This window comes from Topomyia yanbarensis, chromosome 3 (assembly GCF_030247195.1).
Source record: "Topomyia yanbarensis strain Yona2022 chromosome 3, ASM3024719v1, whole genome shotgun sequence".
NCBI classification, from domain to species: Eukaryota; Metazoa; Arthropoda; class Insecta; order Diptera; family Culicidae; genus Topomyia; species Topomyia yanbarensis.
This window is the reverse complement of record NC_080672.1, coordinates 254178031-254205503: the sequence shown is the minus strand read 5'-3', so window position 1 is coordinate 254205503 and position 27473 is coordinate 254178031. Positions and strand designations below refer to the sequence as shown.

General features: G+C 40.3%; 3 protein-coding genes across 7 annotated transcripts in view; 2 read left to right on the top strand and 1 right to left on the bottom strand.

Moving 5' to 3' along the window:
* The first annotated feature begins 904 nt into the window (after nucleotides 1-904).
* Nucleotides 905-1723, top strand: LOC131687870 (uncharacterized protein K02A2.6-like). Its single transcript, XM_058971960.1, has one exon. The coding sequence runs from the start codon at nucleotides 905-907 to the stop codon at nucleotides 1721-1723; it is 819 nt and encodes a 272-aa protein (XP_058827943.1).
* A 2377-nt stretch (nucleotides 1724-4100) lies between these two features.
* On the bottom strand, nucleotides 4101-6143 carry LOC131686741 (CWF19-like protein 1 homolog). The gene is made up of 4 exons (XM_058970689.1): nucleotides 6016-6143; nucleotides 5786-5952; nucleotides 5233-5662; nucleotides 4101-5180 (listed from the first exon to the last, which is right to left on the bottom strand). Exons 1-4 carry the CDS (start codon nucleotides 6033-6035, stop codon nucleotides 4205-4207), a joined length of 1593 nt encoding a protein of 530 aa, XP_058826672.1. The 5' UTR covers nucleotides 6036-6143; the 3' UTR covers nucleotides 4101-4204.
* Nucleotides 6144-12388: 6245 nt separating this feature from the next.
* The window catches only part of LOC131686740 (calsyntenin-1), a 358053-nt gene continuing 342968 nt past the window's right edge, over nucleotides 12389-27473 (top strand). Inside the window, exons 1-2 of one of the 5 annotated variants that reach the window (XM_058970683.1) lie at nucleotides 12389-12514; nucleotides 14053-14365. In XM_058970683.1, coding sequence (XP_058826666.1) covers nucleotides 14245-14365 — 121 coding nt within the window. In that variant the 5' untranslated portion in view covers nucleotides 12389-12514; nucleotides 14053-14244. Of the gene's footprint in view, nucleotides 12546-13465; nucleotides 13694-14000; nucleotides 14366-27473 lie in introns of those variants that run through there. The other 4 variants (XM_058970685.1, XM_058970686.1, XM_058970687.1 and 1 more) reach the window with 4 other exon arrangements.

The window sequence follows — 27473 nt, the reverse complement described above, 5'->3', positions numbered from 1 at the left end:
TTGGGAAGAGTTCCGTGAACTTTATGGGTCATACCTTATCGGAACAAGGTATACTGCCAATTAATAATAAAATCAGTGCCATCCAATCCTTCAGAAATCCGCAGAACGCCGCCGGGATGCGTAGTTTTTTAGGGTTAGTGAACTACGTTGGTAAGTTTATCCCAAATCTCTCGGAGATGTCGACCACATTACGGCAAATGACAGTTCAGGGGACTAAATTCGAATGGACAAATGAACGACGACGATGCTTCAAGAACATAAAAACTGCTTTATCAAGCCCCAAGCACTTAGGATACTATAGTTCACAGAATCGTACACTGCTTATCACCGATACCAGTGACAATGGGCTAGGTGCCGTCTTGGTACAGATCATTCACCAGAAACCCCGAGTGATCAGTTACGCAAGCAAGAGCTTAACCCAGACGGAAAAGAAGTACTCGACGCTTGATAAGGAGGCTTTGGCCATCGCTTGAGCAGCCGAGCGATTTCAAATGTATCTAACTGGCCTGGAATTCACGGTAATAACGGACCACAAGAAAGGTGGGTATTAAGGATGCAGTGTTTTCGCTATCGAATAAAACATGTTCCAGGGAAGACCAACATTGCGGATCCGTTGTCACGGCTACCAGAAGAATTAAAATCTAAAATATTCGATAACGTAACGATGGACGAGATCATACAGTGCTCGCAAGCAGATACGGAGATACAAAAGGTTAGAAAGGCTCTACATGAGGATAAATGGGAATGCGATTTGAAACGGTACGCAGCATTCAAGGGCGAGCTATGCTTTGCAAACGATATACTGCTGAGAGGATCCAGAGTTGTTATCCCAGGGACGTTACGAGAAACGGTTCTAAAGTTGGCACACATCGGTCATCCAGGTCGTGAGAAGATGGAATAAAGAATGAAGATTGCGGTTTGGTGGCCTGGTATGGATGCTGACGCAGAGAAAACTTGTCGAGAGTGTTTTGATTGCCAACTGGTTGCACCGTTCGATCCGCCGGAGCCTCTATGTATCCGGGACTTGCCAGCCGCTCCATGGGTTCACGTGGCAGGGGATTTTCTTGGACCATTACCGGATAATAGCTATGTGTTTGTGTTGATCGACCTCTACAGTCGATATGTTTTGGCTGAACCAATGACTCGTACTACATCACGTGACGTGATTGGCTTTTTGACGACTATCTTTACTAGGATGGGACTTCCGCAAGTGATGACCTTCGATAATGCTAGGAACTTCTCAAGCCAAGAGATGAAAGACTATTGCATTGATCACGGGATCAAGTTGACTCACACTACTCCATACTATCCGAGTGCAAACGGCGAGGTCGAACGCCAAAACCGATCAATATTGAAAGTACTGAAAATAAGCAAACAGCAGAACACTAACTGGAAAGTTGCTCTTCAAGAATACCTATATATGTACTCTGTTACTCCACATTCTGTGACAGGTGTTTCACTGGCACAATTGATGTTCGGGAGAAGATTCCGAGACTTGATTCCTCACATCCAAATGCAAGTAATGGACGACCATGAAATGCGTGATCGGGACCGAATGATGAAATACCAAGCAAAAGTCAACAGAGACGAAAAAGTTGGAGCGAAGAAGTCATTGGTGTCGGTTGGAGATGAGGTGTTAATGAAGAACATGTTACCGGAAAACAAACTCGCCTCTAAAATTTATATCTACACCAGCGAAGGTAATCGAGCGACGTGGGAATAGCTTGACACTAGAAATTCCAATCGGACAAACCTACAAACGCAACACATCACACGTGAAACCTTTAATACGGTCATCGACCACCGATAGTGTTATTCAAACTGATTTGACTCCACCGGCATCAGTAGTTCGAGAGAGTTCGCAATCCATGAAAGAGGAGATCGGTTTGGAATCTGCTGGAGCGATAAGATCTAATCGACGAATAGTGAAACCCTGGGAGTGAAACCCAAGCGATACGACGACTACAACCTTGATTAGACCAACTGTTATTTAAAATAAGCTAACTTCATTAAAATGAAATAAGGGAGATATGTAGTGATTCCCACTAACCGGCAGCACTGTTGTGTCTGTCCGTCGGACGTACGAGTACAATAAATGGTTACTTCCTCGTGCACGCGCGTGTTTCCTTTCGGAGTCCTTACAAGTAGGAAATGTGCTGTTTCATGAGACCAGAGCATATATATCGAAGGACCAACATGGCTTTTTCCCAGGTAGATCGACTACTACTAATCTAGCCCAATTCACTTCGCTTTGTTTTAAAAATATTGAAGTTGGATCTCAGGTCGATACTGTATACACGGATCTCAAGGCTGCATTCGATCGTGTAGATCACTCTCTTCTACTTGCAAAGATTAAACGTCTGGGCGCTTCGGAAAATTTTATAGGGTGGCTTAAATCATATCTCGTAAATCGTTCTCTGTCTGTAAAATTAGGAAATAACTAGTCTAGATTGCTCCCTTGAGACACTCCCGACAAGTTGATGAAACTGTATTCATCAACTTGTCGGGAGTGCCTCAAGGAGCAATCTAGGACCGTTGCTTTTCGCGTTGTTCTTCAATGACGTTTGTTTTGTTATACCTCCTGGGTGTAGACTTAGATATGCCGAAACTATTTCTTATTGTGCGGTCAATAGAAGATTGCAATGAACTACAGCAACACTTAGATGCTTTCTGTAGTTGGTGTAATCGCAACTTAGTGGTTCTCAGCGTGTTCAAGTGCTATCTTTAATATCTTTTACACGTAGAAAAAATCCAATGCTGTGGAACTACACCATCTCCGGGGAATCGCTAGAGAGAATGACAGTTGTCAGAGACCTCGGTGTACTTCTGGACTCACAACTGACATTCAGAAATCATTACTCTCATGTTACAGCACAGGCAATTAGAAATCTCGGTTTCATTATAAGAATCGCCAGAGTTCACTGATCCATATTGTTTGGAGGCACTCTATTTTTCACTTGTGCGATCTGTATTGGAAGCTTCAGCACCCATTTGGTGTCCTTACACAAGCATTTGGATCAACCGAATAGAAGCAGTGCAGGCAAGATTCCTCCGTTTTGCTCTTAGAACTCTGCCGTGGCGTAACCCAACAGAGCTACCACCGTACATCGATCGCTGTCGTCTGCTCGATGTGGAAACCCTAGCCAAAAGGCGGAACATATTTAAAGCAGGATTTGTTGGGAAGACATTAACTGGCCAAATAGATGCTCCAGATATTCTCTCACAAATAAATGTCAATGTGCCCCCGAGAAGTCTCAGATCGCATAACTTTTTAAGACTCGAGTTTCAACGCACCGAGTACGGTCAAAACGGACCCATTAGGGCGATGTGTAATGTTTTTAATAGTGTTTATGACCAATTTGACTTTTCTGTATCTTGTGATGTTTTCAAAAATAGACTAAGAAGGTTGACTTAGATTTTAAGATTCATTTTTTTGTAATATTTGTATTTATTTTTGTAATGCTGTGTACTATGTGATAATATTTTATTGTAGTGTGAATCCATTGTAATCAGGTGTGAATATATGAAAAGATAGTGGGTTTTTACGCCCATTTGAGGATTGCTTCTGAAGTATATCCTGAAATGGGCGTTTTCCCATTCAACTACCTTTGAAATGACACCCATATTGATGGTGGTTTTAAGTGTTTTATGGTAGCCGGAAGCCGCCATCTTGGATTTCAAAATGGCGCCAATCATCAATTTCGCCATTTAAAAACTTCCCAGCTGCCATTGGCCAAAAGAAAAAGTTACCCGAAAATTCCAAAAAAAAATCTAAAAATTAACGCAACACTTTTTGGTTCTAGTCACCTAAATTTTTTAGGTGAGAATTTAGTCACTTTTTTTCCTTCTCGCGGTGACCGTCGTCACTCAAAATGACTCTGGGAATCGCTCTGCCAGGTGACTTCTGTCACCTTGGGTGACTATAGTCACCTAGGTGACTGCGGTGATCGCTTTTTTCGCTCTCACCTCACCCAACTAGGTGAGGTGACGGTGAGAATAGGGCCCTACATTTCATGTAGACCAACATAGGCCGGATGAAAAATAAGAATAAATAAATAAATATACCCAAAAACAAAATTAACTGTCCCAAGCAGACAGGTAGCAATTTTATTTATTTCGATAGATAATTTACATTTTTACACAAAAAAGTCGAAATTAATGAAAATATTAGAATTCATTTTACTGTCGGCATCCAAACCAACGATCAAACGACGGTGAAATCATACGGTTTGAAACTTTCGCGAAAACTCTTTGCCATGGCTTCCTCCGCCTCCTTTTCCAGGTTGCACTGCCGCCAATCGATCTTCTCCTCGCAGTTCAGCAAATTGTCCGCACAAATGATCTCCCGTCCAAAGTGCAGCGGAAACTGTTTCATTTGTTTCGTGTACATCATTGTGCCGTCTGGCAGTTCCGCCACAAAGTAGGGAGTCTTCTGAGGCATATCGGCGGGAGACGCGGCCAACTCAACCGTTTCTAGTGTAAGGTTGTGCTCTTCCGATTTATCTTCCAGCACGTGCTTGATCTTCCAGGCCACATTATTGTCAATTCCTATTGCGTTTATTTGCAAATGTCCGGTTTTATAGTTCCTTTCGTAAAGGAAAATGGTCTCTTCGCGGTCTTTGAAGAACTGAGCTAATGCGCTTTTGAACTTGTTCAACTCTGACCATTGCTCTGGTGATAGAAGAGAAGCATTTTGGATGTGAGTGATCGACAGAATTAAAATGTGGGTGTCATTGATCGGGCCTTTGGCCAGCGCCAGATAAAAATGGTCTCCTACAGAAATAATAAGGTGCTTCTCAATAGAACCGGACGACATACAAAACCAGCATTTTTCCTGATCGAATGAAGGTTTCTGACGTTTCGGGTCAAAGTTAGCACTAATCCGATTCCCCTGACTTCGCCTCTTGTTTCCTCTAGAATCGTCATAATTGTTCATATCATAGAAATACTGATCACCGCGATTGCCTCTTGATCCTTTCTGCTCTTCCCCAAAGTCCATGCTTGCATAGGGTGATACGATTTCGTCTGTGGTTTTCTGAATAAGTTCAATGATACGCATTTTGTCTACTGGAGTCACGTTCAATGCGTAGATGTGCTTCTTTTTATTCTGGTTACCAAATTCAGCAAGGGCTATGAATCGCGTAGCGAGCTCCATTTGTGTGTTTTTGTCTGGTTTATTTCTGAAAATAAAAATAATTAACGAATGATTCCCAACCACGTGTCAACTCATACCTATAGGGTGGAGGTTCAAAATAATCGCCATTTTGACCACAAAAATGATATCGTGGCTTAATTGCATTCGCCAACCACGCTATCTGCTTTGAACCATGCTTAACTTGTTCCCTTATTCCGATCGGCCACTGGGATGTCAATAGCACATCGACGCCTCGATAATCACCCATATTGCTTTTGCTCGCAAAACAAGAATCCCTGACTGCCACAACATCATCTTTGGTAAATTTCCATTCGGGAACTTTCTTGCCGCTTTCATTGTCGGCTTCCGTTCCGCTGACATAGGCGATCTTTAGTCCAGTAGACGTACTGTAAATCCCGCGCTTGCCAAGATAGCTCAAATTTTCACAAATATCTCCATCCTGTGTATTCGAGTAAAACTTTGCAGATGCCTCATCGTTAGGACCCAGAATGTACGTAGGAACCGGAACTGCAAAGTAAAACAATCCGATTAATTTCAATTCACGTTCACAATAGCTTGATATGACATAAGGTATACAAATGTAACCAACAGGGTATTGTAAGCTAATAAAACAAAATTAAAATATCTTACCATTTTTCTTCCCGGTTTTATAATCATTTAATTCCGCCACTTCTGGCGACTTTCCAAAAAAGCTACCGACACACAACACTAAATCGAATGGACCGGTTTTTTTGTTAAGTGTTTCCACGCGCGAAAAAAACGATTTTAGCTTTCCGCATACATCACCTACAATCAATCTGTAAAAAAGAGAAAATTATTTGTACGGCTAACAATGGCTTTCAGTTCGTTGCTGAACTTACATTTTTTGCTTTGTTTCCATTCTAGTTTATTAAAAAATGAAATTAATCTGCAAAAAATTAGGTGGGCACCAAACAACTACAACAGCACGGTTTGTTTATACCTGGGTTTATACTTCTGTGAAATTCCCCACTAGTTCGCTCATTCACGTAACCAAGACACAAATCATATTACTCTAGCTACAACTGACGCGACACCTTCCCGTAAAAATATGAACAGCGTGGATTTGCGCTGTGCAAAAGAGATTATTTAACTACTAGAGAGAGCACAGCGCTACCGTCCCCATGTATTCACGGGCAGAAACCTAACACGATTTTCACACCTCCACACCAGTGTAGTGGAGTGCACTGGAATTGCACCATTTTTGCCCTTTCTAGCAGAAGTGCAGAAAACTGAGTATGTTCCATTGACACTTCTGCTAGATGTTACTATATTCATAGTTATATGCGGAGACACTGAACGGAGCCAATTTAACATGTCAAATGCCGGAGCCAATCGAGCATGACGTCACATAACATGTTTTCTTTGGATGTATATGGAAAAAGTACACTCAAGTTTTTTTACGCGTTTTTTCACGCGGATTTTGAAATTTACGCGGTTTTCATTTACGCGGCATGTATCCCCGTGTAAAAAATACCTGAGTGTATTGTGATTGTGGTAAAAACTATTTTACTCTTATCTTGTGTTATCGAGTGTAGAGAAACGAAAACAACCCAATTTTTTTTCTGAAGCAAGAAGAGATATTCGCACAAGTATAAAATCATATAATCAGACCACAGAGAACAGACGTCCATCTTCAGCATTCAACTTGTTTAAAAATCTCTAACGGTTTCGTAGGTAGTTGGGATATCCAATCCAGGTGCGCTACTGTCGTCATGTTTTTTTGTGGCTGAGTTCGACTGAATTGACAGCGGTTATTCCTCAACCCAGTCAAACTAGTCCGGAACCGGTTCGGACTTCCAGTATGAATTCCAGCTGAAATGCATCAACCGATACAGTCGGAATCGGTTGTTGTCTTTGAGCAAGATTCCATACTGAATCCATTCAGGATTTCAAACCGGTTCCGGAATGGATTTGACGGATAGTTGGGACAAGTTGGTTTGGCGGCTCCAGTGTTTATCGTATATTAATTCAAATGTTTACACACGTTTTTTAAATATTTTTGTTCGATCATGGATGTCTGTTCTCTGTGATCAGACCTTCGAATTGGTTTTTCTACTTGGGCATGTAAAGTTCTTACCCTCTAAGAACGGTTGGTTTCAAAATCGTCCAATGAAGGACGTTCGTTGGACCAATTTGGACAACGTCCAAATAACCGTTCAACAAACGTCCATCGTTGGACCCGTGTTGAACGATTTTGAAACAATTTTTTGGACGTCTCAGTGGGTACTCACTACGACAATGAAATTATTAAGCTAGAGCTTGAACATTTACTTGGGATGCCAGTGTTTTCTTCCTGAAATAAGAGCTGCCAGTTTTCCGGCTTTTGTGTCCGCCTAACTCTTAATATAGTAACGCTAGGGCACTACACTACACCGGTGTCAATCAATCGAAAATCATTTTTTATCGATTTATCAAAAAGTCGTTCGCACACGAGGCTACAGAACACGCGCCACAAAAAATATTCGCTATAGATTTTGTTCTATTGACTTATTTGATGCCTAGGGCACCAACACAGTTGTAATGTGTATAGACAACATACATATAACGCGATGTTTACAATTCGCCATCTGATTTAACCTCATTTGTCAAAAATTACACCCGATTTAACCTCAATCTCGCACTAACACAACTGCTCATGGACTAGTCAATACCTATTCCAACGCTGTTGCTGTTCCCGTGTTGAAACATGTAGAACCTGGGACGGGACATGCGAAGACGGTCTTCTTTTTCCTTCCCGATATTGATGTTATTTTTCAGGGAAAAATCAGCTTGCAAAATTTCAAGCGTGTGTTTTTTTCAAGCAAATGTCGATGACAATGCTGTGCCGATGCGGCATAGATTTCTGCCGATGAGGTACAGATTTGTGCTGAAAATAATAGAGCTCATACATGACATGAATTATGTTATCGTTTCTCTGTACTATGTAAAACAACATTAACCATAACTGTTGAACAGAATAATAAAATTGCGCTTGCCGTCGTTGCATTTTTCATATTTGTTTCTGTGCATGTACATACATCTAAGCAACATGTAAAATATATTAACTAAAACACCTTGTATATAGCCAGAATATTACGATACTACCCAGACACAGCTTATTACAAGTAAATGAAAATCATCAAGAAAGGCCCGGTTCGCAGTGACAGGCCATTGCCAGTTCGCGGTGACAGTTACTTTATTTCACTTTGCACATCCCGTCCCAGGGTAGAACCTAAGAGAAGACGTGACAATCGGCTTCTTATTTTACCTTCGGCATTCTTGTTTTCGCACATTGTCACCCTGCCGAAATCTTCCGAATAGTGTTGCTATTTTTATTAATGAAAATGGAGTCTTGTTAATTTATTTTATGCCGGAAATATTTTATATCTTGAGTCCACTATATTGATGAAGGGCACCGTTTTCCATGTCACGGGTGTTTTGATTGTTTTGATGAAGCCATTTCCTGAAAAATTTTAGATTATGGTGTCCCTGCAACAGAGATGCCAGATTTGCAGATATGTCTGCAAATTCGCAGATAAAGCTGCAGTTTTTTTTCGATGACGCTGATATATGCAGATTTTTTAATTTGGTTGCAGATATTTACAGTTTTTTTTAGTTTGGTTGCAGATATTTACGGATTTTTGAAAATAAAGGCATTTGGTTACATTAGTTTCAAATTACAGTTTTATCTACTTTAGGCATTTTTCGTACTTCCCAGACTTTGAAAATTATTATTGCAGACATTTGAAAAAAATATCTGGCATCTCTGCCCTGCAGTTACATTGCGTACGGTGCAAAAAATCAGAATCGTCCAATCAAAAGCTGGACCATTCTGACGTAAAATTGGAACAAAAACGCCCCCCTCCCCTATTGTCACGTCTTGTCTTAGGGTAGAATAAAATCCATAGTGAATATTTTTGTGGCGTGTGATGGGAGTCCCATCCCCTCGTGTGCGTACAGCTTAAAGGTAAGTAATTACTGTGAGCCGTGTTTACCAACACTGCTATTATTGCACAGCTCCCAACAAATCGAACTGCAGATTTTGAAAGTGTGATGAATCAAAAGAATGATGAAGGTGCAATTTCTTTGATCTGACAGATTTTTGACGTCGAAAAGTGTCAAAACCAGATTTTTTCTCACTTTTACCACAGAGAACAGACGTCCATCTTCAGCATTCAACTTGTGTAAAATCTCTAACGGTTTCGAAGGTAGTTGGGATATTCTAACCGTTTCGAAGGTAGTTGGGATATTCAAACCAGGTGCGCTACTCTCGTCATGTTTTTTGTGGCTGAGTTCGACTGAATTGACAGCGGTTATTCCTTTACCCAGTCGAACTAGTCCAGAGCCGGTTCGGACTTTCAGTATGAATTCCAGCTCAAATGCATCAACCGATACAGTCGGAATCGGTTGTTTTCTTTGAGCAAGATTGCATACTGAATACATTCAGGATTTCGAACCGGTTCCGGAATGGATTTGACGGATAGTTTTGGATAAGTTGATGTGGCGGCGCTAGTGTTTATCGTATATTAATTCAAATATTTACACACGTTTTTAAATATTTTTGTTCGATCATGGATGTCTGTTCTCTGTGCTTTTACCACCGACAAACTGACATGAAACTGTATTTTCAAAATTGGCAAGATAGTATTAGAGAGTCGTCGCAAAATTTTGTAACTCGTACTATCAAACGGACGTTCGTTTGACAGTACGAGTTACAGTCAACTCTCTAATAATCATCGAACTCTGTGTATCTAAAGCTCCTCCAGTAGAAGTTTGTACAAGAGAAAATAGACAACCACAGTTTCTGGGCAATTGGCTTAAAGAAGTTGGGCTGACTAAATTTTGTAAACATATACCGATATTTGACAAAATATAAGGTAATTCAGGGCAAATGGCATACACTGCATTTTCGACGAAAGATCTACGGTCCGATCGTAAATCGTTTCATTCGTGGAAATGGAATTGTTTATTAATCAATGTGATAATAAATCCCGAAGTTATTGTAACGGCATTTAATTAGCAAGGGACTGGCAGGTGGAGTATACATAGTACTCAAGGGTGAGCAAGAGGTTGAAGGAAGAAAGATTAAAAAAGCGTGGAATAGGGTCATTTGAGCAAGCGTAGAGTTTCCCGACGACTTAACCTTTTGCCTGCTACCGCAAGAGTCAGGATCTTTTGGCATTGGAATACAAATCACCTGATTCTGCAGCATGTCCGGACGAGCGTAAAGTAACTTTGTCCTGCATGCTGTCGGAACCGACTTGAAGTTGATTAAATTTTTTCGATTCATTTTTCATGGAGTTAACTAGATAATAAAGCCAGTCAATACCACAATACTTTCTACTTGAAACGTTAATATACGATGCTCCTCTCATTTGAATTCGAAAAACTTATGCTCGTTCGAATGTCTTGTCCAGACTTTTACTAGAGGACATTAGTGTTCTTTTACGAGAGACACGTTAAGTATTGATGTGTAATTCATTATACAGATTGAGCTACTGTTCCGAGTTTAAATTATTTGCCAAAAAATTTCACCGAAGTCGTTCTAGCTGTCATGTCGGTTTGTCGGTGCTTTTACTATCTGGTACACGCAGAAATTTATTTATGCATTGATAGAATACATTTCTATCTACCTCTCGTCTCTTCTGTTGTAAATTTTATGCATTTCGGTCCATCCACTAATTGAATGCTTACAAGAAGTAAATACTAAAAAATGCATACAAATCACAGCAGAATAAAAGAGACGGGAATAGAAAGTATGCTAACTCTGCATATTTTTGTTTCTCAGTGTAGATTAGCATGTCTGCCAGTCTCGTGGTTTTTATAATAAATTTGACCAAAAAGCATTTTTTATCGTTTTCGTATCATTTCATTTGACAACCGTGAAAAAAGCGTGGTAGCGAAGTGCATCAAAAATACATTTGTGGTTGGGACTGTGGCCACATTTGCAATTATGGCGCCACTGACATATGAACAAGTATATGGGAGATAGACCACAAGTGAAAAATTTTTCCCATCGAAATTCGAACCAGGGCCATTGACAGGTCTCGGTCTCGTGCTCGATTGGAATGACAATGATAGGTAAATGGTAGACAAGCGATAGAGATGCCAGTCGCTACCCAGAGCAAGATGATAAAATAGGAGATGAAAATATACGCCGTTTTTCAGTGTGTTGGTTTGCGGACCTCTGGAGACTAACATCAACAAAGCCGACCAATTGTTTAATGTTATGTATCCAGCGTGCAATAATGGCGGTCTGAATTGTTCAGTTCGTAATACATTTAATTAGCCTTTTTGACAATAATCGTTTACACCAGCTTGTCGGGCGTTCATTAAATAAACATCCAACGCATTAGACTATCGTAGGATGACTTAATCTGACTGGGCGGTTGGTGTAAATGATTGATAATCAAAAAAAGGCCATTAAACGTATTCGGAACGGAACAATTTAGGCCTCCATTATGGCACGTAAAAAGCTGGATAGCTTTATTTATAAAATTTTAGTAGTTATTAGTATTTCATTTTCTAAGACAAAATTCAATTCATTTAGATTTACTAAATTTCATTGGTTTATGAAGCTCACATAACGAATGAAAAATTGTACAATTTGTGATTTTGTTGTCGTTGCCATTCCACTTAACATAGGTCTGATGAGATCCGTGAACGTCAGTCTACGCCATCCGTGCAGTTATTTTCCGCTGTAGCATTTCCCACGCATCTTTCACCCGTGGATACTCGCAAAATTTTAGCTGTAAGGTTTCTATCACGGTGTTGCAGTATTCGCAATTTTCGCCGTTCGACAGTCGTAAAATAAACAACAGTCGTCTGTACTCAGTTTTTTCGTTGACTGACAGGAACAAATTGCTTTTTTGGACTGGCGAGAGTCGTCAGGTTCGATGAATGCTTAACCAAACTTGACACCACATTACTTGAGGATGTGCCCCCTGTATCAAGAGGGATTCTGCGTCATTATTGGCAGTGTGCGTATTTTAAACGTCAGTTAGCAAAATGTAACACAGCTTGTTTTGCCTAGCGTAGATAACTACCAAAACCCACATAAAACAATTTTCCGTGCACAAATAAACCATGAATCAGGCGAAAACGATAGAAACGAAACATTTAGCTGGATGACAGCCCAGCAGCTTTCGCCTGCGAGCGAGTGGGATGGGTTTTGTACAAAAATAATGTGCGGGTGAGAGCGGGAGAGTTGCGGCAGATATTTTGAGCACAGCCATAATAACTTTTCTACTCATTCATTTGGTCGTCTGTCTTTTCTTCAATCGATTCCGACGAGTTTGTCCGTGCGGTTAGGTTCCGTGTTTTCGCTTGCCAGAAGGAGGCAAAAATCCTTCACAATCGGTGTGTATTTTCTTAAATTCGGCTAAAAGTGGTTAGAAACAAGTGTTTATCTTAACAGTTTCCGCTTTTGAAGTTGATTGACGGATAAAATAGTGTTTAGCTAGCGAGGAAAAAAATCAGGATTTTCTTGGTCCCATCGTAGGAAACAAGATATTCTACTTGTGTCTTTTCCGCAGTTTGCTGCGATGGCTTCACACGCACACAAACAAATGCACGCACTGCCAGAGCCCATGGTGGATGCCTGAAGTTGGTGGCCGCTAACATACGAACTGTGTACATGCGGGAGAGCGAAAGCAAGTGTTGGTGTGACTCATCCACTGACTGCATGCTCTGGCTTCACCTTTTCCCTTTTTCGCTCGGAGCAACCGCGAGTGGGCCGTGAAACTGGTTTTTCTGGTGTTTTCTTTTTTGTTGTTTTAACAAGTCTGGTTATTGCTGAGATGTTTATTTTTATTTCAGCAAACGCTTGGAACTATATTTTTTGCACTTTTCTTGCAGTAAAAAGTGGAAGATTTGAGTTGGGTTTATCAGACGAAATAAAATGCATCACACTCAGATCCTTTGAGTCAGCGCGGGTAGCGAACGCACAAGATGCAAGTTGTAAAACCTGTGGATAAAAAAACATTAATGATAGTTCTCTCGGAGAAAGCCAAGGAGTTGCCAAACATAATGTTTGTTTCTTACAGGATTATGATAAGGCATGTTGAAAAAGTTTTGTTGATTTTGTTTTCCATACTTTCTAATTGGAAAAGAGTTTTACCACTAAACACTAAAACTCACAAATAAGGAAGATTTTGTGGTCGCCTGTTGATTTTTTACTTTGTGTATTGGTTCTTGGCAGCGCTGATGCTCTTAACATGGTAATCTCATTGAGATTACATTTTGACACTTAGCTCTCTGTAATTTTGGAGTAGCAGGTATTTCAGTTGAACCTGTCGTTTTGGTTCAGACCTTTCTTGCCTCTCGAACGCTTCTATCAACACTAGCATAGCATTCTGCTCGTCGATTGTGTAAACAATATTTAATACTACCACTAAGTGGTAGTGGCAAAAGTTCACAATACTCTAAATTGGTTCAGTCAGTTATAGTCAACGTTTTATCATTGGAGTCGCAGTGAAATTACTGTCACCGCAACCCACCGACAAGGATAGTCTCCGTATACAGTAACAGTGTAAAGTGGTATGCCCAGGAGCAATCATGCAGAAACCGAAAATATATCAATAAGTTAAGAAAAACAACACTTGAACAGGAGGAAAGCTGCTGACCTCCCTCGATTGGCCAAAAAAAAGTTGAATGAGCAAAATTAATTTTCTTGCACAAAGTTTTGTGAAGCTCAATTAATTAAGTGTTTGAAGTGCCGAATCATTGGAATTGTTTCCGGGCTGACTAAGAACTTACAGGAATATGAGAAAAATGTGTCATCTTTGGTGTACTATTGTGTGTAGCTGCGAAGGGGCTTAAAGTGTTTTCCTTTCTACTTTCACAGGATTATATGAATTGCAGAAATTTCTTTTCATAGAAGCTTTTTCTTCCCTTAGCTTCGATCGTATTGTAGTTCTTTTGTGAGAAGATTAAGCAGCTTTGCCGTGCAGTGTGCAATATAAAAGGCAGAAATAAAACATCTGTAGTGATAAAGTGAACCAACGGAAACGGTGTCTACCTGTAGGAGTTCTGCTGTAGTTACACACATACAGAAAAAATACAGCATTTTGCAGTGAAGTGAAGTGAAAATGGTACTGATAAAAGGGATTTATCTCGTTCTGCTGGTGCTGGTGGCTAGCAGCAGTTTCCACAGCACTCAGGTGAAAGGAGATAAGTACGAGGATGAGGATGACTACTACGATTCTAGAGGTAAGTACCGAACAATAGTCGAGCTTTATTTGCGCATTCGATCAACTTTGGATTATGTCTTGACGTACTACAGTCGCGAGGGTTATTTATCGTTACGGAATGTTTAGGATATGGGCAACAAGCACTACTTAATACTGTTTTTTGACATTTGTTTTTGCATTTTTATTAGTAATGTTTAACATTACCTAAAACGGATAAATTCAGAACTTGAGATATCTTAAGATCCTGATTAACTATCATTTTTTGGCCTTCGATTTAGTCTTCCTGATTTTGTAAACAACACATGAAAATTCGTGTAGATCCTTCTTGAGCAAATTTTTCCAATCTCAAAGATATATTGTTATTTTGCACTAGGTGAAGCCCTCATGAAAAATTTATACTAAATTAACAGATAACGATATGCCCTGCAATTGTTCTCAGGAAGGGGGATGGGCACGTTGTGTCAGATTGGTCGAGGTATATTTCGATTGTGAGTCGGCGAATGCATATCGCACAAAAGTGCCTCAATGCAATGATCAATCGAAAATTTTGAAATGTAAACATGACTAAATCAATAATAGTTTATTTATATATTTTATAATTCATCAACTGCTTCGAGTTGGTTAACTATAATACAGCGAAGACTCGTTTTGATCAGCCCCTCGGTGAATTTTAGGCTGATAAACGGGGACATTTACATTACATCATTAGCGTTTGTGCGTTAGAATCGGCAGACAGCCTTTGTTGATTATAAGATTAGGGTATATGTATAACGTTATATATAATGCCCTTTTCGCTTTCGAAAGTTGACATTCGCGACAAAAGAGCTTATTCGGCGTCTCATATGCAAGATCCTAAGGAGATTGAGGATTCGATGAAAGAGATCTCTTCTATAAGACGACGTCGAAGTGCCGGAAGAGATTAGCTGCAGTAAGCTAGTTTTACAAGAAGGAACGAAACACTTACCTGTTACCACTGAAATGAAAACTGCATGTAGCACTAACACACCTAATTCCAGGAACTGTACGAGAAGGCGCTGTGCATGTGGCCTTCGACTAGCATAGTCCATTCTCATTAGTTCGGAAGTCTTCTTGGATGGTTAGTAGATGTGTGCTCCTGCTTGCAAGTGGATGGACCTATTCGCTTGGGTGGGGTACACGTGGATTCTGCTAGTTGTTGTGTGTATGAGGCTAGTTATGTACTCTTTTGACCGTGGGTATGAGGCTAGTTCAGGAAAGGAGTGCAAGACTAGCACCTAAGAGATAGATCAGTACTCAGGATACCAACCAGTCATGAAGACATCCGTACCAACGAGAATAGATCATGCTAGACGAAAACCACAGACCCAGCGAAAACCTGTCCCATCTCAGTAAAAAAACTTGTTCCTGTCCCTAACTCTTTGCCACCCCCTTTTAATCAAAGAGCACTTTTTGGTTAATAACAAGAAACTTCTGGCGTTATCCTACTCGGACTAAACAATACGTTTTTCCCCTGCATATTAAGCTTCCTGGTATCAGTTCCTAGGTTATCAAGCTGAACAAAGCAATAACGAATGTGCAGTGTCGTATCAGTTTTGCACTACCCGGGAGAACTTGGCCATATACCCACTGCTCAATCACCGATGCGATGTGTTATCCGAACTCAAATATTTACTTGATGACATCTAAAGAACACACAATCCTATGAAAAGCAGGTCTGTGAGGTAATTAAGTGTCGTACATCATTCATAGTTATACGAAGTATACCTATTGCATGACGTGGTGGTTAGAAAAATAATTAGGCAACTGCCCCGCTATGCTGTACCCTGCTATATTATTATATTGGAGCTGAAAAAAATCTAAACTGCAATACACTTTTATAACTTGATAGGTTTAGTTAAAACATACAAAACAAACAGTGTTATCATTCATCACGCCAGAAATGAATCCCTATGTTGTATTGAACGGAAGCCGGGAAAAATAACAGTAGATTTATATTTTACACATCCGGGGATCACTGATCGGCAAACAATACGTAAAAAGGTAGCGTTTTTGTGGTAACATTCAAATATGCAGAAGGCACGAATGCAGTTTACCAGACCTGGTCTTTCGTGAAATAAACATAAAATCGTGGCAGTTTACATTTAATCTAATTCACAACATATAATTATTTTTCTATTTATTCACGCATACTGCTACAAGGTGATGCATTGCAGCGAAGTGATAATTGTAGGTAGGGGAGCGTTCAATAAAAACACTGCGTCGCAACAATGAGATATTTCGTTGGTAACATATCAAACGATTCTAAAAATTATATTATTGAGTAGATACAGAACACTAGATTAGGATTGTCGCTGGTGTTCCCATTGTTTTCGCCTCGGAACATGTATGTTTTGCTTCCGGTATATATCTGTCAAAGTATCGAAAGTCTCTCTAGTAAAAATCTTTGGTCCGCACATTTGGTACACGCAGGGAAATATGGCATGTTTGTAACCACAAACCGTTTAGTTGAATTTCAAATTAGTAGAATGCAGAGTTTGCCTATTTTTTTCATTTCAGTATCGTTTATTCTACTGTGATTTTTATGCATTCAAGACCGAAAACGTCCAATGCATAAAATTTGCAGCAGAATGCGAGAGGCAAACAGAAAAATTATGTGATATCTGCTATGAAACCAATTTCTATGTGGCATACTATTATAATTTCATTAATTTTCACATGATATCTATGCGTGACAGGTAATTTTTATGTGCTACTACAAATTGCAAAAAAATATGTGTGAAATCAATATATTAAATATAACGAATTTTCTCGGTGTAAATTTTCGACTGTTCTTGTTATGAAATGAACGAGTTTGTATATACCGCACAAGGAAATGAAAATTTATCGAAATACAGTACCGATTTAGACAATTGTGCATTCTAATTAATGAAAACACATTAGCCAAGAATGGCCATTGTTTTGCTGGCTAAAAGAAACAATAATGATTAGTCGCTATGAAACTACGATAGAGGATTATTGCTTTGCTTTTTTTTATTTGGGCCATTTGACAGGTATATCCCGGAATCAAAACAATGATGTTCCTACCACTGATGCCAGCGACAATCCTAATCTAATTGGCATGAATCAAAAAAGTTTTACATAATTTTATCAAGAAAGGTTAAAGAAAAATCAAAAAACTTACGTTGAACAATTTCAAAGCAGTGCTTATCAGTAATTACGACGATATAGTATGTATTTCATGCGAATGGACGATAACACTGATTTTGACGCTTGTTCGTTTGGGTTTTCATGTTTACACTACTGCCATCTATGTTTGACTAAGAAGTATAAAGCAATTGTCAAAATTCACTTAAAGTGGAAACTCAGGACAAACTATTACTCTCCAATCAATCTCCAATATTGGTAGTACACAAAGGAGAAAAGTTTTCTCGTTCATTAGTTGATGTGAACTGTATTGTCAATGTTGTTATTTATCAGTTTATCAGTGCGCAATCGGGCTGTCTCAAAAACCTATTTCTGCGTCCTATAAGCATTAAAATTAACCGTTGCACCTTTTGGTATGTGCATCTTTATGGTCACACATATGACCGGCACCCGAGAACGCCATTGTGACTCAGAGGCTATCCTTCTATGTTCCTCAGAGAAACATTGCCCCTACACACACTCATACATACAGACATAATATATTCATACATTCGAGCTTACATTCATATACGCAGAATTTTAATTATGCATCGATAGCATACTTTTCTGTCTCTCGATTCTTCTGCTGTAAATTTTATGCATTAGACATATTCGGTCTATCCACTCATTGAATGCTTATTAGAAGTTTATGCATGAAAATGCATAAAAATCACAGCAGAAGAAAAGAATCGGGAATAAAAAGTGTGCTAACTATGCATATTTTTGTTTCACAGTGTACATAAATATCTATTGTTTGCAGAGATGCCAGATTTGCAGACAAGTCTGACTTTTTTGTTTGGCATAAGTTTGTTGCAGAGAGCCTGTAATGAGGTTGTCATCTAGTCCGTCCATTTCCAAGAAAACAGTTGAAGTTTACGTCATAATGGAGAATTTCACATTGAATCCGCTTCTGTCTCTTCCTACGTTCCTTTTTGCCTCCTAAGATCAAAGCAAACCAATGAACTATTAATGGATGCGGTAAAACTACTAACAGTTTACTCGCGAGTACTTGTTCCTACAACTATACTTCTTCACCTTCATCTTAAAACAGAATGCGATTACCCGGATAGAATTTTACAATTGCATTTGTTCACTAATTGCGTAAGTGTGATCGCCAACGACACGAGCGTTTGTATGTTAACGTGTCTGTCGCTTGCGCTAGTGTGTATGTACCTTCGTGTGCATAAATTCGATTTTATAATCGTGTGGTCATTCCCATATTCGCGTGTATTCTGAAGTGATGGCGCGCGTGACGTGAGTCTGATGCTTGATTTTTAGTGTACAGTAGAGGTGCTATAAATGCGTCAGTTTCCGCATATCGTTAGAGTTTCCAATCATGTCGCCATGGAAAGTGTTGTTTAGTGAATATGAGCGTTTTTTTTTATTGGTAAACTGAAGGCATGAGTCTAGGCTGCTATGGCCGAGGGTAGAGACTTCCCGACGTGACCGATTCATGATTGCGCGAGCGGTGGGTTGATGCTTGAGACCGCGTGTGTATATTTATATATGCTAAAACGTTCACTTAATTACCGGGGTGTTTGAATATTGACGAGATCGAGGGTGTTCGCGCTTGTGACAAGGTTTTTGTTATCGCGAAATCCACGTTTGTATGTTTGGAATGAGAGTTTGTGGGTGTATATGAGAGAATAAGCAATTTATTATTCCAGTTTGCGTTAGAATGGATCTAAGATATAGCAATAAAAGAGAATAACATGCCGAATAAAGAAAAAAGGAAAGAAATTAGTAGAATCGAAATTGATCGATATTATGTTTGGTACATATAGAGTAGTGGAAAATCAAATTATAGAGTAGAAAAAGGTCTATTGAAGTTAAAAAAGAGAACACATGTAACATGCAATAAAACTACTTGAAATCATCTAAATTACAGAAAATGATAAATATTTACCATTAACGACAATTGCATTCCGTTAGAAGTTTTTCATGTTATGCTGACCGGGAATGGATGATTGACGTACGTCGATAAATTAATCGTACCTTAATGTATCCAATCCGATCTTCCCGAATGAATCGAATCACCGGTAAAAAATTAACGCCGAATCCCAAGAAGGATTACCCACTATTCTATCATATAAGCCAGTTCTGCATCCATTCCCTGACCCATCTGTCACAAATACTCAGATGAAAACATGCACAGATAGACATACGACTAGCACATAACAATTGTATACTAGTACTAAAAACTCGACTGTTATATTTTTAATGCGCCTGTGCACGTTGACGAGGCCGACCGATAAATCGACACACAATGACTGCCACTGCGAGCCGTGCTCTCACACACACACTGCCATTAAGCTGTTGAACAATGTCTGCAAACACAGCCCACAGAAAGTTAATCCATGGTGACTCGCCAATCGGCCACGCCTGTGTATGTAGGCTCTTGGCTGAGCGTTAGTTTGGACTGGTGCAGAGTATAAAAAAAACACAAAACATAAAAAAGGCCCATAATCCTTCTCGGTCTCCTCAATGCGCCACTATCAAAGCTTAATGCAATAACCATCTTAAGGTAGAGTTTGTCAGAGGTTCTTTAAAACTGATACACAAATATGCTTGATGATGTTTGCAATACCGTCAAACCCGTCAACCTAGGGGAGGGGAAAGGCAGAATGTATTCTAAACAAAACTTTGTGTATGATCTGGCCATATACGTATCTTGAAAATAGATAATGAAAATGCAAATTTGAGTTTATTGTTCAATTAAATTTTCTACACAAGTTACACACTGTTTTGATTTTCACAATTTCAGTAGTGTTATGTTAAAAAAATATAGGAAAACTATGCTATTCCTCCTGTTTATTGCATCGAATATTATGTATTTCAATTTTTTCCATGCCCTCTTAAATTGTATCACCACATTAGTCAAAAATGACCGCTTTCAATCATGTTTGGGTTTATAAAAAATATTTTACTTAAAATATGAATTTCACAAATGTTCATTTAGAGACATTTCAAGGGCTATTTAAACGAGATCAGACCTCTGGCAACCGCATATTCGTCAAGCCCGTTTCAAAACACTCCATGTTGTCTGAGTTATACAGAATATTGCTAAGCCGATAGTCACTATTTTGTATTTTAAAATGGCCTCCAAAATTGATCTCTATCATGCACTCATTAAGCCCGCTCTGAAAATATGCATACTGATTGGGTTATAGAGAACTCCGTTAGACCGGAAATCGTCATCTTGGTGTCCAAAAATTGCCTCCAAAATCGATATTTAACGTCTACTTATTAATACTGTTCCGAAAACAACTATATTGTTAAACTGCGGGCCAACCTGAAACTTCAAGATCCGCGCACTTAATTTTTTATGCCGAATAGCAGCTTTTTTCGCATCTTTTGCCGAAATCTCAACAGCTGAGATCTCAGTAAAAGTGACGTTTCATAGCTGATACTCGGAAAATATTTCACCAAAAATCAGCTAACAAATCTGACTTTACTGAGATATCAGTTTCTAAATTTGCTGATTACACGGCTGTTGAGAAATTGCCGAGCCGAATTGAGTGTGCGCCTTTGAATAATCCCTGCAAAAAAAACTTGCTCAAAAATCGTCTGTCTTTTGCCTTCAAAAAGACTTCGATTTTTTTTATAAAATCCCGAAATCATCACTTTTTCCTAAAATCGTCTTTAACACGGTTTTAACAAGAATTTCGCAATTAACGCGGTTTTTGTACGTTTTTTACACGGTTCGTATCACCCGTGTAAAAAAAACCTTAGTGTATTAATATTCTTCCAATCCACGCAGCCGGCGAAATTTACGAACGGCGTAGCGTCTCCAACGCCGCCGCCATTATTCTAAAATCCATCGGTGCACATGTCAATTTGCACTTGCACCCGAGGCTATCATTGCTGCACGTAATTTAAATGCTAATACCGTAAGTCTATGACTCATTCATCAACAGACGGAGTAGTAAGTAATCCAATGCGTTTCGTTCAATTGATATGAAACACTTGTCAACCGTGCGAGTATAAGATTTATCTGTCGAATGACAACAATATCCCAGCCATTCGCTTGTCGGGTGTGTGGCACAGCCAAGCTAGACAGAGAACCAAATGCAGTTCTATCTCGATTTCACTTCCGATCTGTTCCGTCGGTACGTGATTGTGTTGTTGGGTTGGTTGTACATACTTGGGTGGTACTTAAATTGGCCTCTTTGCAGCTGATGGTAATCGCTATGAAAACGAATCCAAAATTAAAGCGAAGCGAAGAATTGAACTCAAACTCGAACGTGTGTTTCGGTAGCGAAAGCTTATTACGTCTTCGAGCTCGTAGCTCAGCCAAAAAGTGTCCTTTCAAGATGGCACGGTATCGAGATCGAGCTTAAATAAGGAAAGCACAAATAAACAGACAAGTACATACTAAGGCAAAGACAAAGCCCTTCAAGACCTTCGCCAAATCGACGTTTACTTAATGCGAATCGGGTTTCTGCTTCCTTCGAGGTCCTTTCACAATAAGGAAACAGCTCGGTCGGATCGTGCACCATCCGAACCAGTTGCGGGGAGCACAATAGCACATTGGCAAACAGTGAAACTACTACTGCGCTGCTGCTTGTGTACACTTCGGCTGATGCTGGTCGATCTGACGGCTGACTGGTTGTAAGATTGCACCTGGGGGCACTTGAATGCTAATGTTGGAACCATTCCTTGATGCAGCTCCAAGCCCGTTCAGTGCGGAGCCATCGTCAGCGTTTGGGTACGGGTGTCTTCTTTGCTGTTTGGTTTTGTTAAACATAACCTAGCAAGATCTTTTTTTTATTTCACTGCCAGCTTCAGTGTACTTTGGGGAATAGGTGGAATCTACATTTTAAACGATTTTATTTATATGACTGAGATTCTTGTTTTTGTTATTAGCGTACCGTTCTGAATGCTAAGTTTCCTTTGCTTGGTCCGTGTTTGCACTATGAATCTGAACAGGAGATGCTGTCGTAAGCGTATCAAAAATTAGCAGTAAATTTATATGAATTCATAATGTGTCATTATGCCGAGCTAAATTTCGACTTTCGCGATGTCGAACTAGATTGTGAACGTCTGTAAGAAGTACGCCGTGGTACACCGGATCGTGAAAAAAATTAGTGCAATGCGAAAATAAAACCTTACACGACAGCTCAAGTTTATTTCTTGGTTTACATTTTCGTTCAATTTCATGAAATGGTGTAACAAGCGGACGCATTCTGTACGAGCGGCAGTAAAATCCAATGTGTACGCACAACAGGTGTCGATTCCTAGAATAAACCTAAAAGATCAGGCAATATGGGTATTCAACTCAAGTTTTTATTATTAATTTTTTCTTTGAAAACGGTGGACTCAAGAAACACGAAAAACTTTTTTTTTATAAAGATAAATGCTTCCCTTGCAAGGCAAGAAGCTGCTCAATATTTACCTTGCAATGCTTACAGTGGCGTAGGAAGAAAATTTTTCGGAGGGGGGGATATGAAATTTTTTTTGTATATATATATGAAAAAATGTTCAAAAACATTCTGAAAAGGAAAAAAAATGTTCAAAACCAACAACTCAGGGAACGGGTTTGGGTAGTCAAGGTAGGAAAGCTAGCTGTTGGTATAGAACTAATGCTCTTCCCCTGCGGGACAATCTGGGTGGCAAACTTCAGACTGTCTAATTTACTGAGCCCTTCAGTTCCCTTGTGCAATTCAGTACCACTTCTTCGTTGAGCTTCCGACTGGTTCGCAAACTACTCGGTCTAGTCCCCGACGATAGATCTAGCCTACTCCGACGAAAAGTTCCCCGGCGAGAGAAGTTCGAAAGCGAGCCAACCAGCCAGGTGCTGCGGTCAGTTCGGCGATTCCGGTAGAGTAGGGCATCCGGTTTGCTGGAGCCCCGGCGCGGCTGTTGGTGTATCGTCACGATCTACGCGGTCTCGTTCCCGGCGGTGAATCTGACTGTACGCTGACGGAGAGGGCCCAGACGAAAGAAGTTCTCCCGATACCGATTCTTCAGTACTACAACTTCTTGAGCCCTTTGGCTCCGTGACCGGTGCCATTTAGCACCGCAACTCCTTTGAGCCCTTTAGTTCTCTTCTTGGGCCATTTAGCACTACTTCCTTGATGATCCATTCAGCCCCTCGACTTGTTCGCAAACAACTCGGTCTAGTCCCCGACGATGGACCTGACCTACTCCGACAGAGAAGTTCTCCCGAGATCGAGCTAATCAGCTAGGTGCCGAGGTAAGTTCGGCGATTCAGGTGAAGCAGGGTGTCCGGTGCACTGGTGCGCCAATGACCCGCGACTAGTGGTGTCTCGTCGCTGTCTACTCAGTCTAGTCACCAGCGGTGAATCTAGCTTACGCTAACGGAGAGTTCCCTGGTGAAAGAAGTTCTCCCAATATCGATTCTTCTTTGGTTTTCGCTATTTTTCTATCGGAACAACCGGTGGGGTGCCGTGGTCGGCCTGACGAATCCGCAATGAGCGTGACGTCCGATTCGCTGGCGTTTCGACGACTCATACTCGCTGCTCTGTTGCAGTCTACTCGACTAGTCCTCGGCGGTGAATCTAGCTTATTCCTGCGGAGAGTTCCCTGGCGGTGATTGCTCTCCCGAAACCGTTGTTCGATGTCCATTCCGTTGTAAGACGGTCATGATCTACATCAGCGGTTCTCAACCTTTTTCGTACCACGGACTCCTTAGATATCACACTGGGTTGCTGCGGACCCCATAGATAAATATCAATTTTGTATGCTATCAATATGTTATTTTCAATTTGTTAGGAAACATGATTTGAAATTTCAATATGCACTCGGAAAATATATTTTTCTTCGCGGACTCCCAGCAATGATTTCGCGGCCCCCTAGGGTTCCGCGGACCCCAGGTTGAGTATCACTGATCTACATCATATCTCTGTTTACTGTGTTCCACGTCTTTACGTCGCTTGTCATTCTGTAGGCTACATTATCCGGGTTGATGTCCGGTCCTCCCGTTTTATGTAGCTCCCTACACGTCACTTCAAACCTCGGACATTCAAAGACTCCTCGGACATTCAAAGACTTCAAACTTCGGACATTCAAAGACGCTCCGGTGTCTCCTCGACGATCTCACACTCCAAGCACAGTGTTGACGTTGCGTACCCACACCGATGAAGATACTCCTTAAGCAACCGTGGCTCGGTAGGAGCTGTTTCAGGTGGAAGGTCATCTCTCCGTGCTTTCTATTGACCCACGCCGACAGGTTTGGATGAGCCGGTAGGTCCACTTTTCTTTCTCCGTATTGTCACATTCCTGCTGCCACGTCACCATCGAATTGATTCTCATCATCTTCCTCACGTTTCTGGCTTTTCATTGTTTGTAGCACTTGATATCCTCCGTCAGGGTAATGTAGATGGGGATCATCTCGGCGACAAGGCATACTACCTCCGGTACACAATCGCAACTCGTATGACCAGCAGTCGAAGCGTTCTGTTCAGCTTTTCGCGGTTTCATTGTCTCCGTCACCGACACCTCCATTTCTTCAAGTGTCTCACCGTTAATGACACATCGTCCACGAAACCAACGATTTTCACTTTCCTGGGAAGCCGCAGTGTTAAGACCCCATCGTACATCTCATTCCAAAGTGTTGGACAGAGAATGGAGCCCTGAGGAACGCCCGCTGTGACTCGCATTGCCTATTGCCCGTTTGTTCGTCTGGTACAGCAGTGCTCTACTCTGGAAGTAGCTTTTCAGGATCTGGCTCATTCTTTTATGCCACGCTGCGGTATTGGTCTATTCGAGGTTGCATGGCTCGGTGACTTCCCACACTTTGGCAGCAACATCAGTTTCTGTCAGAGGTGCAAATTTTCACCAGGTTGTTTTAAACTTGAAGGAAGAACAAATCTCAAATCATGCCCTACTATGTTTAATTTGCCGTTTTTCGTTTGCATCATTCATTCAAATAATCGAGCTGCTCAATCATTTTCCATTCATTTTCGATTTCATTGACCCTATGAATATCTCTGTACTTGGATATTGACTGGGTTTTCCAAGCAAAACTACTCTGAACATCTTACTGTTTATGTAAGCCTGAAAACGCAAAATATGTCAACATTTAATCTAAACTGGACTGAGCTACTTATGGCAATTGGCTTGCTAAGCTTGATCTCCCGTTTTAAAGAGTCCCTACCTTCTCGAAACGTCGCTTGCGCTCCTCTCTCACTCTCCGATCTTACGCTCTGAGCCCGCCTTCTGGATCTAAGACAAGCAGCGTGTAGCGTACCGAGCTACTCATTTAACCCGTAATCTGCACGCCGTCTACTGCATGGCCCTAGTTTTCGTGACATTGTAACGTCACAAGTCGTCCCAATCCTTCTTGCCGCATCAACGTACTTGATTCCGTTGTTCGCCGAAGTAACTCAACAAAGAGGTTTTCGTTAAAGGCTTCCACTTTAGCTTGCGGCCCGTCCTTCTTCGTGCTGCAGAATCGCCTGGTGGTCTCTATGGGGATACTTCTCTCACACTCTCCAGTCCATGTTCGCCGTCGGTCAAGGACTACAGAATGTGGCGAAATTTCTCTCGGTACCGATATTCGTTTCGTGAACCAATAAGCTCCCAGCTCCTCGCTTCACCGCGATCTACTTGTTATAGTCCTCGGCGGTTGAGCTAGCCTCCACAACGTGCCGTCAGGTAGGTGTCGAGTCTGCAGCCAATTTTCACTTCAAGGAAATATTTTCACAAGATAACATTTACAAATGAAAATTTAATTTCATTTAAAATTTTATGCATATTTTTGTTTAACATATTGATTTTTTTCAAAATTCTCCAAAATATTTCGGGGGGGGGGGGGGTTTCATCCGCAAACACCCCCCTCCCCCCACTACTACGCCACTGAAACACTATTCATAATATTTCCATGCTTGAGAAAAAGCTGGGCCCCCTAAGCATTGGAGGAAAATTCTACTAGTTCAAGAAAAAATGAACGGCGACATTAACACATTGGAGAATGTATTTCACATTACAATATACTACAGGCATCGCCACATGTTCAATACTAGACCTACATAGCAATTTAGTCAATTTAATGTCGTTAGAATCGAGGAAAGGTTCTAAAAAATTTAGGAATATTCTGCTTAATTCAATGAATTTTGACGAATCTTATGGAACTCCCATATAATTCTACGTTCCCGTTTTCGGGGCGGCAATGTTTTTTTCTCATTTTTTTCTGCCGTTAGGATGCCAAAAGATAGTCTTTTTCCAAAATAAACTACCACGAATGAACCACGAAGTTTATCACTAATATGTTGATTTATTTGAAGATACATCGGCGGTGGCCAGATATTTTCGGCCGCGCCCCTTTCCCCTCTTTTTATTGGGTAATTCATCAACTTTTTTCTGATCTTTTATTTCTTTCAACTGAGCAAACTAATTTCTTCGTTTATATGGTGTTTTTGACCAACATGTATAAGCAATTCGAGAAAATAATGGATCACCAATTTGCGGCAGTCTTTTCAGCACGAAGAACGAATATTATTGTCACATTCATTGGTTTATTTTCGTCCATCAAATCATCAATCAACTATAATAATTGTTCTCATTGTATTCAGTGTTTTCATATATTTTGGATTTAGTACATGCACTATATTATTGATTGTCATGTTAAACATATTACTTCTTGAGTATATAATATAAAAGCTTGATTATTGACTACAATGTAGACAAAATCAAGAGTCCCTTTATTTTTTGCATTTGCTCCATTTAATAGGTTGCTTGAAATTAAATTAGTTTCTTTTCGTTCTTATTGTCTTGCAATCTTGTTCTTCTAGTAATTGGCATAAAATCCGCGTGCATGTCATCTATTGTATATTCGACTCAGTCGTTTCAGGTATTTCGGTAGTGCTTATTTTACACGCGTGAATAATGTTAATATAAGAATCGACATCTTATTCAAACTTTCGCGGAGACAGAAACCAATACATAATCGTCATTTCATTTGTAAAGTTAATACACGATAAGTAATACTTGTGTTACGAAAT